General features: G+C 40.1%; 1 protein-coding gene across 2 annotated transcripts in view; it reads left to right on the forward strand.

Annotated features, from left to right (window-relative positions):
* Positions 1-2,407: 2,407 nt before the first annotated feature.
* The window catches only part of afap1l2 (actin filament associated protein 1-like 2), a 59,702-nt gene continuing 44,448 nt past the window's right edge, over positions 2,408-17,661 (forward strand). Inside the window, exon 1 of one of the 2 annotated variants that reach the window (XM_046068950.1) lies at positions 2,408-2,586. In XM_046068950.1, the coding sequence (XP_045924906.1) occupies positions 2,571-2,586 (16 nt within the window). In that variant the 5' untranslated portion in view covers positions 2,408-2,570. The remainder of the gene's footprint in view (positions 2,587-17,661) is intronic. The other variant, XM_046068951.1, reaches the window with a different exon arrangement.

The following is a 17,661-nucleotide window of genomic DNA, read 5'->3' on the forward strand; positions in this document are numbered from 1 at the left end:
AGATCTAAGGGACCATACAGCTGTCCCACATAAATATTGTATCAGCATTTGTAGCAATGAATTAAGACATAATAGCAGGATTTTTCTTCAGAATAAAAACTATGCCAACATTTTGAGTCAGCTTACCATCCCAAAAACTGACAGTGTTGAGTTTTACATTTAGCTGGAGACATTTGTGCTAAATTGTTTGCTCAGCACGTTCGTGCATGTCACCGATTGTTTGAGGAAGTACGAACAGATGATGGATGCAATTGGAGAAGCAACTTAATACATTGTTTTCTTTGGGTGGGTGAGGGATGCTGGTTTGAAACCCAGCATTGTTTTAAATTACCATTCCAGCTAAAACACTCGCACACGCAAACATCCACACATACTTGCAAGTACATTCAACAAAAAAAATCCCTGCTGAATGATTTCTATTGCCTATTATTGCTCCTGCCAGCTTGTCCTCTTGTATTAAATCACAAATTACTTCTAACTGATAAGTGCATGGATTTAGATTCTGTAAGCTGAAACTTCATGCTATGTCAGTCTACACACTGTACACAGCTGCGTACAGAGAATTCAAAATGAACCATTTCACAAAGAAAAATACTTTATAAGAATAACTTGTAAAGCATTTTATAAACTGGTGATTTGTTGATGTCCTTAAAGCCACAGGGCTGCATACGACTTCAGATGAAGGGTGTCTGTTTGTCCTACAGTCTCCTATCTCTTTTGTCTCTGGTTTTGAATAATGGTTACAGTGAACTGTCAGTCTTGTTGGTATTTCTCTTTTATACACTGTAGCCTATATTTTGTTTTGTCATTATTGCTATTGCTACAATGTCAATTTTCAAGCACATTTAGGGCCTACACTTAAAGTGCAAAGGTAATGAAGGCTACATGGGATGGCATGTTACATTACAGGTTGTTTTGGCAGGTTTTAAAGTGGACAGTTTGTCAGAATCAGAATCAGAATCAGAATCGGGTTTATTGCCAGGTACATTTTCATATACGAGGAATTTGCCTTGGTCTGAATTGGTGCTTACAGTACACATAAAACATAAATAGCAATATAAATATATAAAAAGTAAGGAGATCAAAAAAAGTATACAAAAATTATTTAAAAAATACAATAATACTATAATACAATGCTGACAAGTATGTGCAAAGGTTGGCAACATGAGCATAAAGCACAGTTGAGCGTTGTTGTAATGTTATCATTGGAAAATGTCCGCAGAGATAGATATCAACCAGGTCTTAGGTTTACAGTAATAAAACTTCCCATTATAAACAGTTTTCTCAGGGACTGGACAATTAGTCTTCAATATAGTTACTACGTCACAGTGAGTAAGTGAGTCAATTTGACCAACAACATTGTCCAGTGGTTATTGTTGCTTTTGTAACCCAAACTCCTCAAACACACACAGAAGCACACACACATGTACAGTAAAAAACGTTGCCATCAGTGCTCATAAATACATCTGTTGGTGTGTGAAAGAACAGCAAAACAGAGATCCCCGGTAGCTCGTAGCCTGCATGTGTGTGTAGCAGAAAAATAGCATAAATATTCAATATTAGCAATATTAGCTGTTCTTTTTTTCTTTTTTATTATTTATTTCATGAGTTCAAACGTATTTTCAGAGAAAAGGGACATTCCCTTTCACTATTGCAAGACATACTAGTCAGATGAGGACACACATTGGGAATGTGACTGTAGCCTATTGACCTTGTCTGACCCTGATGACCTCTTCAGGGCTGCAGCAGTCTGTGACTGACTGCAAGAAACAGAGGATGGATGTTTATGTAAGATTTGTTTCATGACTAGAAATGGTTAATTTAATGTAAAAATCGCTGACACCCACACATTGTGTTTTTTGCGGGACTGGTGCAATAGATAGGCTAAATAGTCTATAGCCTCTGGTCTTGTTGATTTTGTTACTATCCTGATCTGTCTGTTCTGCAGCATTAGGTGATCAATTTACTTCCTATAGGTTACAATAACAAAACATTCAGCCAAGTGGAGGCTTTATAAAACCACTGGGATGCACGCCATGCGTTTCAACATTTCTCTCATATATCCATTTGGAGATGTGTTTTAATTTCAATTAGCCTATTCCTCTGCAGGGTTTCCTGTAATTTGGGGGTTACAGACACAATTTGGTGCGGATCAGAAAATAACAGAAGTAGAGAGACGCTCATGGTGCCACTTGGTCCAAAGCGATGGAAAGGGAAACTCTTCCTCTGTTTGTTATGGGACCCGTGGGAGCCTCTGAAAGACACCTGGAGGTCCCCGCGCTGAAGGAACAACAGAGCTGCAGTGTGGATGCTGCGTGCGGGAGGAGGTGTGGCAAAGCAGATTTGGAAGAAGAGGCGAGCGCTGTTCCCTCAAGAAAAAACAACTCAAGTCTGCCGAGTCAGTCAGTGTATCCTATTGTTGAGAACGGGAGCGGCGGGCTGCATTCCGCAGGAGTTGACTGTCCCGTCCCCCAGCAAACTTGTCAGCAAACTTTTGGGACTGGGATTTTTATGAGAGGAGGGGAAGCGAGGGGGAAAGAAGGTGAAATTGCGAGCGTCCGCGCGAGGGAATGGAGAAGCACAAAGGTAAGAGGATTTTTGTGTGGAGCTTCGTGTCAGCAACATGAGAAAGAGCCGCTGACTTCTCCAGTGTCTCCATGTCATTGCTGACAATGCATCTTTATGAACGCGCTGTAGAAATGATTTACAGCAAATGTACAACATTATCTGGTGTTTATAAAAGTGTTTATAAAATACCCTCAGACCAACTGTTTATTAGTACATCGAGATAACATATGAATCATCCTATGGCATGTATTGATTTGGGTGCATAGTAATGTACATGTTGCTAGAATAAGGTAGAAACACAAGTCTGATTTTGAGCTTCTTTTTTAAGCATGGGGTACCACCATCAACATTTCAATAGACAACATCTATGATAAGTTGATTTGAGTTTTGATGATCTATTCTGTAAGGGCACATTGTTTCACATATTTACTTGGACATTGGTCACCTGCTACTACCGGTAGGCCTAATTAAAATTCCTCTGGTAGCTTCCTAAGATAAGCAGGCTGTCTTGTTAAACTTGTAAACTGCCTCAGATTGCTCTGATTAAAACTACTAGAAGTTGAATGCACCCGTGTAACCAACGATATGAAGATGCATGGCTTCTCGACCGCTTCCTCCTCCAAGGGGGCTCCATAAAATAGTTTACACTGTGGCCACTGATGAACTCCAATAGCAGCAACATTGTTCTCACACCATTCCTCACATTCCTGTGGTTATTTGTCCATGAGGGATGAGCAAGGCCATTTAATACTTCCTGGTCGACATAAACAAAGATATTTGAGCCAAAATGAGGAAACGAGTTGTAGCCTAACTAGTAGAGTGTGTTGGCCATGAAGTGAACCTCACCTTGCTGTCAGGACATCTAAAGAAAACAAGCATGGAGGTTGGTTGTTTTTGGACCTCAGCACTGATGGGAGAAACACAACTGTGGACCACCAACACAGTCTAAATCCCCCTCACCTTCACTGGTCTGGGTTGGGCAACTGGGTGACTGAAATGTGCTGGACTGAAAACAATGCTGACTCGTCTAACTGGAATGGGATCACCACAATTTGGCAGAATACGATCTTGCTGCAACATTCCCCTTTTCCAGCTGAATAGACGGTCCAGTCTGTTTACTCCCACACTCTCTCAGAGTAAATAGTGTTGCAAGCAGCCAAAGGCAGAGGTTGTCTGTGTATCATTTTTTCCTGTGATAAGTTTTATCAGCGGAGGCTTTGGATTGATCTATGTTCAGTTCATTAATTTGTTCATTTATCTCATACACAGCTATATATGTAGAGCTAAAACGAAGTCGATTCATTAATTAGATGACAGTAAATTCATCTGCATGTTTGAGTCTAGCAAAACTGTTAAATATTATCTGGTTACTGACATTTTTTATAGACTTAACCATTAGTCAACTGAGAAAATAAGATGAATCAATAATAAAAAGTTGCCACCCTAATCACAGGCAATATCTCAGTATACATGGAATACATTTTGTCAAAATCTTTTCCATGTAAAAAAGTGATGCATTTTACTGTTAACTTTAAGCGTTTATGAGAGTATACTGCTTGTCCACCAGGAAAACTCTCTTGTTCACTTGTTCACATTTCTGATTGTTGAAAATGGGATTGAACTGCCTATACTGTATCAAAACCTAAAGTGCTTTTCAGTGGTGAGCATTGCTGGATTTATTTGTTTTGTGAATTTGTGAATTGAATAAGCTTTAAATGCTTAAAAAATGGTTGCCCTTTCTAAAAGCACCACAATTAGTTTTGAGACAGGAGCTTCAATTGTAAGCTGAAGACATTTTGCAGGACAAGTAAGGGAGGAAGACCTGAGTGATGAGGACGCATCATTTGACATGTTGTGGGCATGTTGAGTGATACAGGGCAATGATCCTACACCTGGTAGTTACAGAGTGCAGAGAATGAGCTGGTGTGTGGGGCTGAAATAAGGACTCCTTTGGCAGCTGTATGCAGCAGCACCAGGACACTGAATTAGATACTAACAGCCACAGGCAGCCAGCAGAGGAGGTACAGTAAAGGGAAACATGGGAAAATTCAGGGAGGCCTATGACAAGGAAAGGCATTGTTTAGTTTTCTGGGTATCTTCCGTGTTTCTCAAAACTGACTCTTGCAGGTCTCATTCCAGAGGAAAACTTCAGCAGCTCATTTAACTGATTCTCACACCTTCTGCCAGAGATGAGGATAAAATTAGTGAAACAACCTGGAGCTGTGTTTGGTTTCAGTGACCAGTGGGCTGTGGTGGGACATGTATAAGAATCATTCTTACAATAGAGGCACGTATTTCAGCAGCTCAGCCAAGAGATGATCTGAGCACTTACTATGCACAGTCCACATGCTAATGTTCCAGCCCACCAAAGTTTAAATAATCATATCGTCACTGACAAGCCGGTAACCAGGGCTTCGGTTCGATGTATTTGTTCCGAACCAGCTTCGCAACTTAGATTGGAGCAAGAGTTTCAGAGTGGTAAATTGATCTTTCATTTGTAAAGTTTTAACTGTGCACTGTCTCTACATGACAATAACATCTTCATGTCCATTGACTGCCAGGATCGGGTGGATGTCTTGGCACTGTGTGTGCTGCAGCTCAGTGTGTTTCTCCACCACTGTTTTTGATGGAGTGCCACACTAGCCGCTAGGCGAGCATTATGATGCAGATAGGTTACGGAAGTAAAGGCTGGCATTTTATTGTGAAGCACTTTGTGATTTTTATCTGTGAAAAATGCTATAAAAATAAACTTTACTTACTTACTTACTATAATCGATCTGTTTTCAGTTCAGTTTTGGGTTTGGGCTTGCAAACCTATTACATGCAGTAAAACAGAATAAAGGAAAGGGAAAAGGGCAAAAAGCATAATATGACCTCTTAGAAAACACATATGTGTGTATAAAGTAATAATTATGGGTAATTCTCCTAAATATTCCCATAAAGGGAATGGATATGTTTGATTGTTTGTTTTTTTGCAAGATGCTCTCTTATCTTCCTTGTCAATCAGTGCCTTCCACCCCAAGCCCTTGCTTGTTTTGCTTTCCATGTTATCATGGATCCCACCGGTTTCTGGGTAATGCATGTCTATGTTTAATTCACTGTGCTGGTTACACATTCTTTGCAGCTAGGTTTCATTGAGAACAGTGCTGGGATCAATGATGATGGCTGCTTTTCTTGCCTCCAGCGTCAGCCATCTTCTCCAACAATTATCTGATTCTGTAAGCACTACCAAAATAAACACAAATGGAGGCAGACAGACAGATATTACAGGTAGCCTATTGAAGGACAGTGGATTATTTATTTGACACACAAGAAACGGACAAACTATTTGATCAATAAGTAGAACAAGATGCCATGCTAGGAGCTATGCCAGGTTGTGGGCACAGCATGCTTTGAGCTAAATGCTAATGTCTGGATGCTAACATGCTGACTGTTTGCCCATGGATGTATTGAGAAGGCTGGATACAGCGTCACCACTCAGCCTTACTGGAAATTTGGCCATTACGCACCCCTCAAACTCAAAATAAATGTTCAAGTAAAAAGGAAAAAAATGGGATTGTTGCAAGCAGCATGAGCTTTCCAGATGGTTTCTTGTAATATTTTGTATAAAATGTAGACCTGTTGATCTGTTGTGGCAAGAAGCTTTGGACAGGATTCAGGCAGCCTCTCCAGCATGACCAAAATATAGTTTAAATGCAGCTTTCAAGCATCAGCTTTTATGGCTATGTTTTTAACCGTAATATGTTTGTGTGTGTTATATTGTATGTAGTATACAATATCAAAAAACATTAACCATATGAAGTGAATTGATCACATATTAACCTGTGTGTCCGAGTACTGGTGGCACTTTTAGAGCTGTTGTTTTAATAGCCAACAGTCTGTCAATTGTAGCATCATGTCAATCCAACTGAATCTCTGTCAAAATGAATTGCGCAGTGACAAATATGAGTTGAAAATTAGAGTTTCAGTGGGTTTGACCTCCCATAAGCTCAGCAGAGGTAGGCTAAGTTGTAAGCCGTGGGGTCTGCATGGGCTGTACTTGCCAACGGGGAGTAAGTGGAGTGCGGGTAATTCAGGAAGCTGGACTGGACTATAAAAATGATCAAAAGAAAGACTGTCTTCCTGGTCTGTGGCAGAGCCCTGCTCCATATGAGTTTGGCCCTTTTTGCCCTCTGGGTCTTGTTCATTTACAACACATCAAATGTGGCTTTGTTTATTGGATACAGGAGCTGGATCAGACATGTATTGTGTTCTTTACTCACCAGGTACTCCTTTGAAGAAATTGTACTTAGAACAGGAGAGCTTACCCACTTGTAATCACACACATATGCACACTCGCTAGGTCTTACTCTCCTTGTAGCCCTCCTGGCCATTTAACGCTAGGATAATAACTAAGCAGAGAAGCTTTTATGTGGGTGACTCTGAGGCGGCATTGCTAGTTAGTTTTTATTTGTCAGCAGCTGCTTCTAGTCTGTCGCTTTCTTTCTTATCAAGCCATGACTGTGGAGCCTTGTAAAGCTCCAAAACATGGCCTCTGAAACATAAATCTGTTTATCACTATGCAGTATATGTTAATTGAAAAATGACTCATGGTTAATGCCCACACAGTGTGGCATAGGCCTATACATGCAAATACACCCCACACACCTCACAATATCTACAGGATGATGCCTTTGACTTTTTGGTGGGGTCCTGCGGTGCAAGGGAATGTAAGAAGAGAGGAGGATTGAAGGAGGGATGTAGGCAGGGTGCTGCGTTAAGAGGAAAAGGTGGAACCACACTGAGCCTCCTTTTCCTCATGGCCCAGGGCTGACAGATTTTTCATCTCTGTGTGTGATTGTGAGAAAAACCAATGGGAGGGAGGGAGTTATAGAGTTGTGTGTTACTTTCATTTCCTGGCAAAGTAGATAGCTAACATAATTGGTAGCTAGCATACATTGGGTTTTCTGCAGTTTGCACTGCTCTGCACAAATAAGCTAATGCGGTTTGGATGAAAACTTGTTGTGGATCTAAAAATATCTTTAAACCTGGGGGTCTCTGCGCGTGGGGGTCTCTGCGCGTGGGGGTCTCTGCACGGGTTGATCCGGTTGTGGTTTGGAGGGCTGCGGTGGGATTGTAGGGCGATTGTCAATGCATCTTGATGCATTGTGCTTTTTCCCTGGGCAGGGTCTCTGAATGGCTGCTGGGCGTTTAGTTTGTGCATTGTCCAGGGGAGGCATTTCCTCATTGGCTTGGAGGGACCAGTTTGCGTCCCTGTTTTGCTTCGTTGGCCTTGGATCCATGCTTCCCCTCGGTCCTTGACGGGTGGGTGGGTTGGTGGTGGCATGCAGCTGAGCTGGTTAATTTTGCCTCGTTGCTGGTTTGGCTGGTGTTGCACGGCGGCCGGGGGGCGTGCTGGGCATGGGGGATGTCGGTTGGCGCCGGCGGCCTTAGTTTTTTCTGCCGGTTGGGGGGGACGGCGGACTTTTATTGGCGGGTGCACGATGACCTGTGTGGCGCATTTGCTGCCGGGCTGGGACTTGCTGCTGGTGTTTCTCTACGCTGGCTTTCGCTGTCGTGTTATTCCGCTTGCTCTCTCTCGTTTGCCCGACCTCGCACGCGGGATTCGCAGGGGGCTGCTGGGCATTGGGTGTCGCCGTGCTCTCGCAGTGTGCGCGTTGGGCTCGTCACTTGTGCATTGGTGTTGATGATTGCGTGGGATTTGGGCGTTTTTACGCTTCTTGCGTTCCGTCGGCATTACGTTGTCAACTGGCATTTGGGTCGGGGTCTTCCGCGTTTGCATCGCGGTGCATCTGGGAGTCTTTGTTTTTTGATTGATTTTTTTTTTTTTCTTTCTCCCACCCCTATTGGCTACTGGGGTTCTTGCCTGCCTGTTGCTGGGGTAAGTGTGGCACAGTCATGGCGTCCCACTCTCACTAACAACTACTTTCTTTAACAGGCTTATGCGCACACAAATGTACACACACATACAGACACATTCACCCACACGCACACAGACACACACAGTCTCACACATAGACACAAACAAATTTAGGTTTTTTCCTGGTAGAATTATTCCTGATGCTTTTCTTTCAGTTACTTATTTAAATTAATTGTTATTATTCCAGCTCTCGTGGCTGTGCTATGTTGCTTATTTAGTGTGCTGGACTTGTTTTCATTTTTCTCTTAGTTGTCATACTGTTTTCAGCTGTTTATTGCTACTGTTCGGCTGGTTGTCTTTTACTATTATTTTTTTTTTTATTGTTTGTTTTTGTTTGTGTTTGTTTGTTGTTGTTTTTCTCCTCCCCAAGCCCCCCTCTCTGTTCTATTGCAGGTTTCATTGCTTTCTGCAATTGGTGTTTCCCGCTGCTTTTCCCTGTTGTCCCCACCTTCCATCCTCCTTCTTTTACAGGTCTTGTCCTTTCTCTGTGCTGTCTGTTTGTGCTCCCCCATCCCCGTGTCTGCCCCCCTGTCCGGCCGGGTGACAAATCAATACATAATTAAATAAATAATAAAACAGACAAAGGAGTATATTAATACTCTCTTGTTAAAGTAATATCTGTCTGGCACAATATGGTATCCAGGTCATCATACTCTATACCAGGCTGCTGGGCAGGACAGGTTTAAAAAAAAACAAAACAAAAACTTTAAACCTGTATTAACTTTGTACTCTATTATTCTCTCGAGGGTAGCACAAAAAGTTGTAAACACAACGCTGACCTACTGTCACCTAATAAGTGAAGTTGCTGGCTGTAAAACCAAAACAATAAGAAAGAGGCTAAAACGCTATATAGAGCCGAGAGAAACGGCACAGTCTGGTGATATTCATCTGTGGGGTCGTCACCACGAATGACACCTCTGATATGTCATTTGATCCATTGTAAATTTAAAGCAATTAGAGCAGCTTTCCATTTATGTCACCATTTTACATAATTTAAGAAAAAGTATCGACACTTGACCCACAGCTGTCTTAAAAGCACTTCTCAGTGTTATTAACATTCCAGTACATTAAAATTGCAAGCTTATTCACTTGTCTAAATAATAACAGCAAACATTGTTAACATTTCATTTGTCATTAAACTGAGCCAGAAACAGGCTACAAAAATTCCTCCTATGTTTCTAAAAACTTGTTAAAGAATGTTAAAGAAACTTATCTTTTTTTTTTGCTTAGTACATACCCTCTCTCTGTCTCTCTGTCTCCCTCTCACTCACACTTTCAAACACAGACTTCATGTCATCAAGGCTTTAAGCCAGAATGTTGAACCTTCAGCTCAAGCCTTTATCTGCAGGGACTACAGTAACATGCACTGCATCCTAATGTTGAGATGGAAGTTTCACAAGTAGATCAGGCCCATGTCCTATGAAAAAAAAAAAGATTTACTTGGATTTTTAGATCCCATTAGCATGTCCACCTATCAAAACTGCTGAGCTGTAAGCCTCAATAAAACTGAGACAGCAAAGATCTAAAGATTGGAAAAAAGAAAAGGGTGTTGGGAAAGATAAAGTGTGAGATGAATAAAGGCAAGATTCAATAGTTGGAGCAGAGGGAAGATGAAAGAGGAGAAATTTGAAGAAGAAAGTACTCTTTATAAGTGACCCCTTCTTTACAGCTTCCCTTTCTTCAAGATTTGTACCTTTTGTAAAAGTTAACACTTCGATCTGTGTCTCAGCATCTTAGGATGAATCTCTCCAGTAAGTATAGTGTTAGTGTTTTAATATTTGTTTTAAATGTGCACGCAGACTATTTTAAATCTTATCTTAAGCCTATGCCTTCATTGTTCCCTTTTATCTTTTTACTCATATGACACTGTTTCTTCTGATGTTGAAATCACATCGATCCAACCTAGTTAATATTCAATTGTGCCATAGTAGCATGCCTCAAGCATATTTTATAGTGACATTGTATTTCTCATCTGCCAAAAGGAAAGAAAAAGTAAAAACAAACAAAATTTTTTGTCCATTTTTTGTTTAAAACACAAGACATAGGCTATTAATAGTAGTTCATTATGAGTTTTCATAACAAGACTGCAGTTTTTCATTTCAACCAAACATGGAAACTGATTCTGCTGAGTTCCTCTTCTCTGGTTGAAGGTGTGTCAAATAGTGGAACAAGCTGCTGTAGTGTTAAAACCAGTTAAATCTTTGGCCATGACCAAACCACTGGACGCCTCCCACTCCAGATTTTTTCCCAGTGTACAAAACACTTCCTGTCACCAGTACTGTATATGATTTCATTCATGACCTCTGTTCTTTCCTCAGCTGACTGTAAGACCGGCACAGATTGTATTTTTAAATAAAAACCTTGTTTCCGCAATGTGTATAATGGAGGAATATTAGCCATTACTGATGAATAAATTGCAACTTTTGAGTTGGATTTGCCTCTCTTTTCTCTGTGAATGAATGAGTCCTTGGACTTAAGAGTGCTGCTGGATTCTATCCTTCTAGCTAGTTAGTTTCTAACTATAGAACCAAAACATGCAGGGCAATGAGCACCAGCTCTGAGAATTATTAAGTTAAACCATGCTCTATTCACTCAGACTGTCACTCACTCTGTGGTGTGGCGTGGAGTGTGAGAAGTACAGGAGGATCTTCTAAAAACCAAGTTGTTTTTCCATCACAGCAACACATTAAGGCAGGAACTTTAAGAAAACAACAGATGGCCGCGCACCTTAAGATGATTAGAGCAGTGTTATAAAGGCATGTGCCGTCGTGCAATCAAGAATGCACACACCTGTACTTCAGAGAGACGAAACAGCTGATGATATTTACAGATATTGGGCAGAAAGGAGAGATGGTTTGAAATAGCAGTGAATGAGGAAGCCATTTAAGTCAAACTGGAACAACCAGAACAGAGGAGGTGGACCGTGACATCAGCTACCTACCTAATGAAGTCAAAACATCGCCAAGACTAAAACAGCATATCCAACTGACTTAGACTTACATCTCCTACAGTAGATGTCTGTTGCATGTCAATATGAATCTTTCTTAAAACAGAGAATGAAAAGGAAAAGTGACAAAGACAGGAAAAGACAGAGGCTCTCCTTTGATCAGATGAATGCTGCAGAGTCTAGGGACTGACGAATACAGTTCACCACAGTGATGATGTGTGGCAAGGAATCAGAAATGACACGTTTGCAGTGAATGCAACCACAATTTAAATTGACAACACTGCATGGTAATATTTGACTCTTTCCTGTTGTCTAATATTCAGCTAATGTTCAGGGAGCATGTAATGTTTGGCCGTACTAGACAAATGAGATACGAGATATGTGTTCAAAGAAACTCCTGGCCACTATGTACACTATGTGTGGCTTCCAATTATTCTCCATCAAGTATGGGACGCCTATGGTTTGTTTTTGTTTAGTGTGTTTCTCATTGATGGGTAATCATAGAAGATCCTCCCTGGCATTGTGACTGGGACCTGATAACATGAAATGAAACAACTAGATTTCTTTACAGATAGCTTGAGGTTGCTAGAAAGATCAACATGTTACTGTGCCTTGAAGATTTCTCAATGTCTTCTTGCTTTTTAAAAGGGCAAAGTCTTTTGTTTAACTGCACAAGCTGTTTGTCCAGATAAAAATGTGATAACAATGTTTGCTAAGTCTCGTTATAGGTGAGGTTTCCTTTTATTTGCATTTATCAAAACCATAATTTTTTGCCTTTATGTTAAAGCTCCGGGGAAAGTTGACTTAATGCTGTGAGAAAGGGACCTATGTGCTTTTTGCCTGTAATGTTTAATGCACCATCTTATTTCAATATATTCTTTCACTTTTCACTTCTCTCTTGTGTCACTTTGTCCTCTTCTTTCCTAAGTTCCTTCAGTGCTGCTATCAGACAAAGGCAGCTCCTTTTCTGTAGTCATCAAGTTGACACCCACTTTTTTTAAATTCAGGTTTCTACGGCAATAACACCAAAACACAGCTTGGATTAATCCAGCCATGTCCACGCAGTCCCTGCCCCACAGCTGAACCCAGCATGTTGCAGGGAGACAGAGCAGTGCCTGCCAATAGCAATCAAACAACAATCAAATCAGTGTTTGATCCTTTATTCATGCCCTGCCATCAGCCAATGATCCGCCACTCTCACCAGAGAAAGGCCATGGTGGATCAAACCAGTCATACGTGGCACCTTCTTCCAGTTGTGTGAACTGAAACTGACCAAAAGGTCAGTGTCGTTCATGTGTTTTTTCACTGAAAGTTTGGTGTGTAAGAGTCAAATGATAAGAAAGGAATCTGCTCTTCTGTTTTTTTTTTTGTCTGTCTTGAATCCACGTCAGTGTATAATCCATACCATCCTCCTAACATTTTAATGTCGTGTTTGGTCGCCAGTTCCAATTCTCCTTCTTTCCACCACTTCCCTTTCAGGTGGGGCTGTGGTTCTGTCAGTGTTAGTCACAAGATGACACTAGATAGGCTCAGTGCTGTGTGTTATTAGATGCAACTTTAGTCTACTACATCTACTAGTCACTGGTTTCTTTAAAAAAATTAATTATGTAAGTGTCTTTTCATATTTTAATGATGAACGGCTTAATTCAGCCTTTGATTTAATTTTCTGAGATGAGTATACAGATACAGGCAACAGACGACTACAGTATACCGCCTCAACAAACCAATTTAGGTCAATATGCCCAAGATATATTATATTTCCACTGGGTTATCTGCCCAAATTAAAATATGGTTCAAATTTTAGTTCATATTGTTGTAATGAACTTTAGCTCTTTATAATCTTACATGTCAGTATTTGTTACTGATTGTTAATAATATGTTTGTCCTTTTCAGTTATGAATGTCATATGCACATTGGTTGTAAAACTAACTGTGCATTTGTGACAGTTTTTACATTAGACTGGGTCAAAACAAACCACTGGGTAAAAATAGTCCATTATTGTGTTGGTGTTATATTGACCCAGTGATTTTTAGTGTAAAGGGCATTATAACACTTTTTGTTCATTGGTAAATTTTGTTAAAATGGTGAGCATGTTTTCAAACCCTATAAACTGCTCTGTCCTCTGTAGAGGATGCTAGGGCAGCTGCTCAGCTACCGTGCCAAACAGATGAAATCACATTCAAATAAACTGCCAGTTAATTTTTATCATGAGTAATGGTGATAGCTTGTGCTGTAAACAAGTTTCATGGGTTTACGAAACGCTCGCTCAAGAAAGACAAAGATAGTTTTGCAGTTAGCTAAGCCAGTTAAGTCCGATTTAATGTCCCTTCATTAATTAATCATGTTAAACAAGTGAACACGGTGGTGGTTTATTGGTTGCCAGTGCAAAGTCAGCAGTTGTTTTTTGTTATTGTGTATTTTACAGTTCAGTAAGAAATAGCTGTTTTGCTGACTGATATAAAGTGATTAATCAGATTAAACACAAGTGTTTAACTAGCTATTATGTTATATAACATACACTGCACTAGGCTGTAAGAAAGACATGTATAACATAAGAGTTGGACTTGTTCACCATTGATCAAAGACATTTACATGCATCAAAGCAGCATAAATATTACATCAGTGAAAAACTGGATATTTCCTTGAGCATAAAGTGATTTGCTGGAATTTGAAGAGTTGTTTTGAAAGTAGGACAGACGAAGGGAGATGATGTAAAGCTGAGAGGAAACATGAAAATGGGGCCATTTGGATTTTAGAAATTAGATAACACAAGTACAAACCAGTCTCACACTTAAAAAGAAAGAGAAAGTAAAATGATAAAGATATGAGTTTGATTTTGCTATCTAGAGGACGGTTTGGTGAACATGTTAGTGATGTAAAATTATCTCTGTGATGTCCCGAGTCACCAGTTCGAAGCTCAAATTAGCACAAGATAAATGCCTGACTCTTTTTAGGTCTGAAACCGAACCATTTAACCTGAAAGCAGACTGAAACGGGAGGCCAATGCATGCCTCTCTAATTTAATAAAATGAAATGCTTGTGCTTGTCTCTGCTAAGATGTTGCCCATCAGTGTTGATGCAGGACCTTAAGCCTCTCAGAATAAGAAACGCTGCCAGGATCCCGACAAGACCCCCTTATTCAGCAGAAGATTTGTTCAAATCTAACAAGGAGAATGGTGGTGCACACTCAAGTTCAATTCCTTCTCTTCTGTGAAAAAAAGCCCTTATTCCAAAATAATTTGGACATGGACTTTTTGAAAGAAGTCCTATGTATGTATTTCACTCCTTTGCTGACTTATTGTAGGACTTGTTGCAGTTAGTTTTCTCTTTATGTCTTTATAATGATTTACCTTTCTATGTGATCAAATGAAGATTTGATATCACATCCACTTTGTTCATGCTTGTACAACTTTATCTTTCAGTAAGACCTTGTTCATCATTTTTGTCCTCGCAGGACAGACAGGAGGTTTGCAGCTGTGCTAGCTATTTGTAGTCCAGATGCACGGATGGACATGCATACAAAGACATTCATACATTGTGTTGGTTATTTTTGGAGGGCTTAAAAGAGAAAAGGGAAAATTGAAAGAATAAGCCTTTTTCTGTTGACCAGAGCCAAGGTCAGGCAAGGTAAAACAGATGGAGACGAGCACTGACTTCATTAGCTAATATTGCAGGAAGAATTTGGTATACTCTCTGATCTGGACCTTTTGCCTATCTGTTTTAATATCATGGTGAATTCCACTAAAATCACAGCCTCTGTGTCACTGTCACATACAAAATAACAGCCAACAGTCCAATACGAGTGGCCAGACAACCAGAGAGATTTTGAAAAAATTCCCAGTTAAAGTGTCAGCCTTTCTTTTTTAGTTTCATTCTTCTGTCTTAATCTATTCAGGCACTGCCAAATACATCTAACTGATCTGCAAACGTATCAAATCACTATCTGTATATAAGTGTGGGAGAAATCACACAAAAAACTAAGGAAGCACACTAGGAAGAAAATTTCCCCTTGCGCATGATGTTTGAAAACTCAAAAACTCAAATTCAACTGATATCTGACAAGCACTTTGTGCTGTAAATTTGCTCTCATTGTTTTATTCTTACCTGCCCTTTTTACAAAAATATTTTTTTTTAGTTGAAAACATGTAGCACTCTGGTTGGCTGATGGTCTCTCAGATTCCTTTTGGCCATTCTACAAGAAGTGAATTGTTTGTGCTGCGGAGACTGCGGTCACTCACTGGATGTGCCGTGGGCGTCTAGCCAACCCGTAGCCCACAGAGACAGCCTACTGCAGACCTCCCTGTCCTGTCAGCTGACTCCGTTTCCCAGGGTCCCCCAATCCAAAAGGCCATCAGAGTCAATCTCTGCAAACACACAAGGAGGAGAAGCTGGAAAAATGTTTAGATTCATACTGAGCAGCCAAACATTAGCAGTTAAACAACTATTGGAAATGTAATGAGAGTGAATGTGTGTGGTTTTAATCATTATAGTAACATTTCAACACATAGAGGAGTTGGTAACAGTTTATAAGGATCACTTTATCACTGGATTAAGGATTTTAATGACTTTTCTGCCCCTTTTTGTGTGTGTGTGTGTATGTGTGTGAGAGTGCGCATGTGTGTCTATATGTGTTAAAATCAGTGATGTTCTCTGTGCTGCAGGTCCTCCTATCACAGGGGCCTCTCAGCAGAAGTTGACTCAGCTTGAGCAGGAGTCATTAAAAACAACCCAGCTTGCTGTAGCTTTGGGAAAGCCTTTCGTCATCTCTGAAAGGCAAATCTTACCGGGGTCTGACACCTTATTTTGCAGAAATGTGTGTTGATGTGTGGGCGTGTAGGAAGTAGGGGAGAGGGCATGACTGTACTCCCTCATCGGTTTGAGCTGGAAGGAGCCACAAAAACAGACTAGAGCAGTTTTAAAAGAGTTCAAACAGAGGAGCAGTTTACTATCTTTATAATAGTTGTGCAGTATGTTATTATGCTATGGGGAGTAGAGTCAGATAATTTTCATGTGTAATTGGTAGTTTTTGTTTCTGTTATTCTAAAAGGTTTGTTTTTAGCTTTTAATTTGTTAGATTTTAGTTTTAGTTACAGCAGGTTGGTTGTCATAGGGAAAAGGACTCCTGTCCTGATGGTTTATGTGTCCAGTTTTTCAGTAATAAGGCAGTTACCTTTATTTTAGTTTTGGACTATTTGTGTGTAAACGATGCAATGTCAGAAAATGACTGTATAGAACTAAATGTGACAATGATCTACACTGTAGAGGGATTTCTAGCTCAACTTCACTTCCAAGGTGCAAAGCAAAGGGAAATAGTCTAAGGTTCAATGTCATACCAACGCCTATACCATATAAAGAACAACTTGTTTGTGAGAGCTACAATGAAAGCACAAAAAGGGATTATGAATTTTTAGCTTTTCCAAAACCAAAAATACAAGAACAAAAGTAATTAATAGATTTAACAGTGTGTTTGTCTGTGCCAACATGAGCTGCAAACTGGTTGCCGGTTCAAGTCAGGACATTTATTAGATTAGCAGAATTTTACACTCCAGCTTCCCGAGCAAGCTCGTTATCTGCGATAGGATTACATTCACCAAACGCACGGTTTAGTCCTAAAAGCTAAATTTCTCTTGTGATGTTAAAAACACAAACAATAAAGTATAATATATATAACCCATGCACCCAAGTGCTATAATGCACAAACATAAGAGTGGTCTTCTCATCTAAAAGCAAGTGAAAAGGTGTATTTTCTTAACTATTCCTTTTTTCGTTTCGCTTTAGTTTAATGAGTAAAAGTAAAGAGATTTATAAATAGTGAGCTAAATTACTCAGTGAGCTATCAGACACTGCAGATTACAGCAAACATTTTTAATGCTAATTAAGAATAGTTCTGCCACAGTTCACTTATTTACATTATTATTTACATTGTACGCATGACTGTCTTGTTGGGGTTAAATTTGTGTCTATTTTTAACATTAGCCAAGTGTCAACAAGCTATATAAAAGCTGATTTATAAAACAGAGAGTTATCAAAAAAACATCAAACAGGAATGCCGCACATTCTGTGGGGGATTTCACTCATTCTAGTATCTAAGAACAGTATGACACCCCCTCTGATATTAGCCCCACCTTTGCCTTTAATAAAGTCTCTCTTCTTTATCCCCCTTCTGTCTCGTCTTTTGGTGAAATGCTCACACACTGAGGCCCTCTGTAGCAAGGGGCCTATTCAT

This window comes from Micropterus dolomieu, linkage group LG14 (assembly GCF_021292245.1).
Source record: "Micropterus dolomieu isolate WLL.071019.BEF.003 ecotype Adirondacks linkage group LG14, ASM2129224v1, whole genome shotgun sequence".
NCBI lineage: Eukaryota > Metazoa > Chordata > Actinopteri > Centrarchiformes > Centrarchidae > Micropterus > Micropterus dolomieu.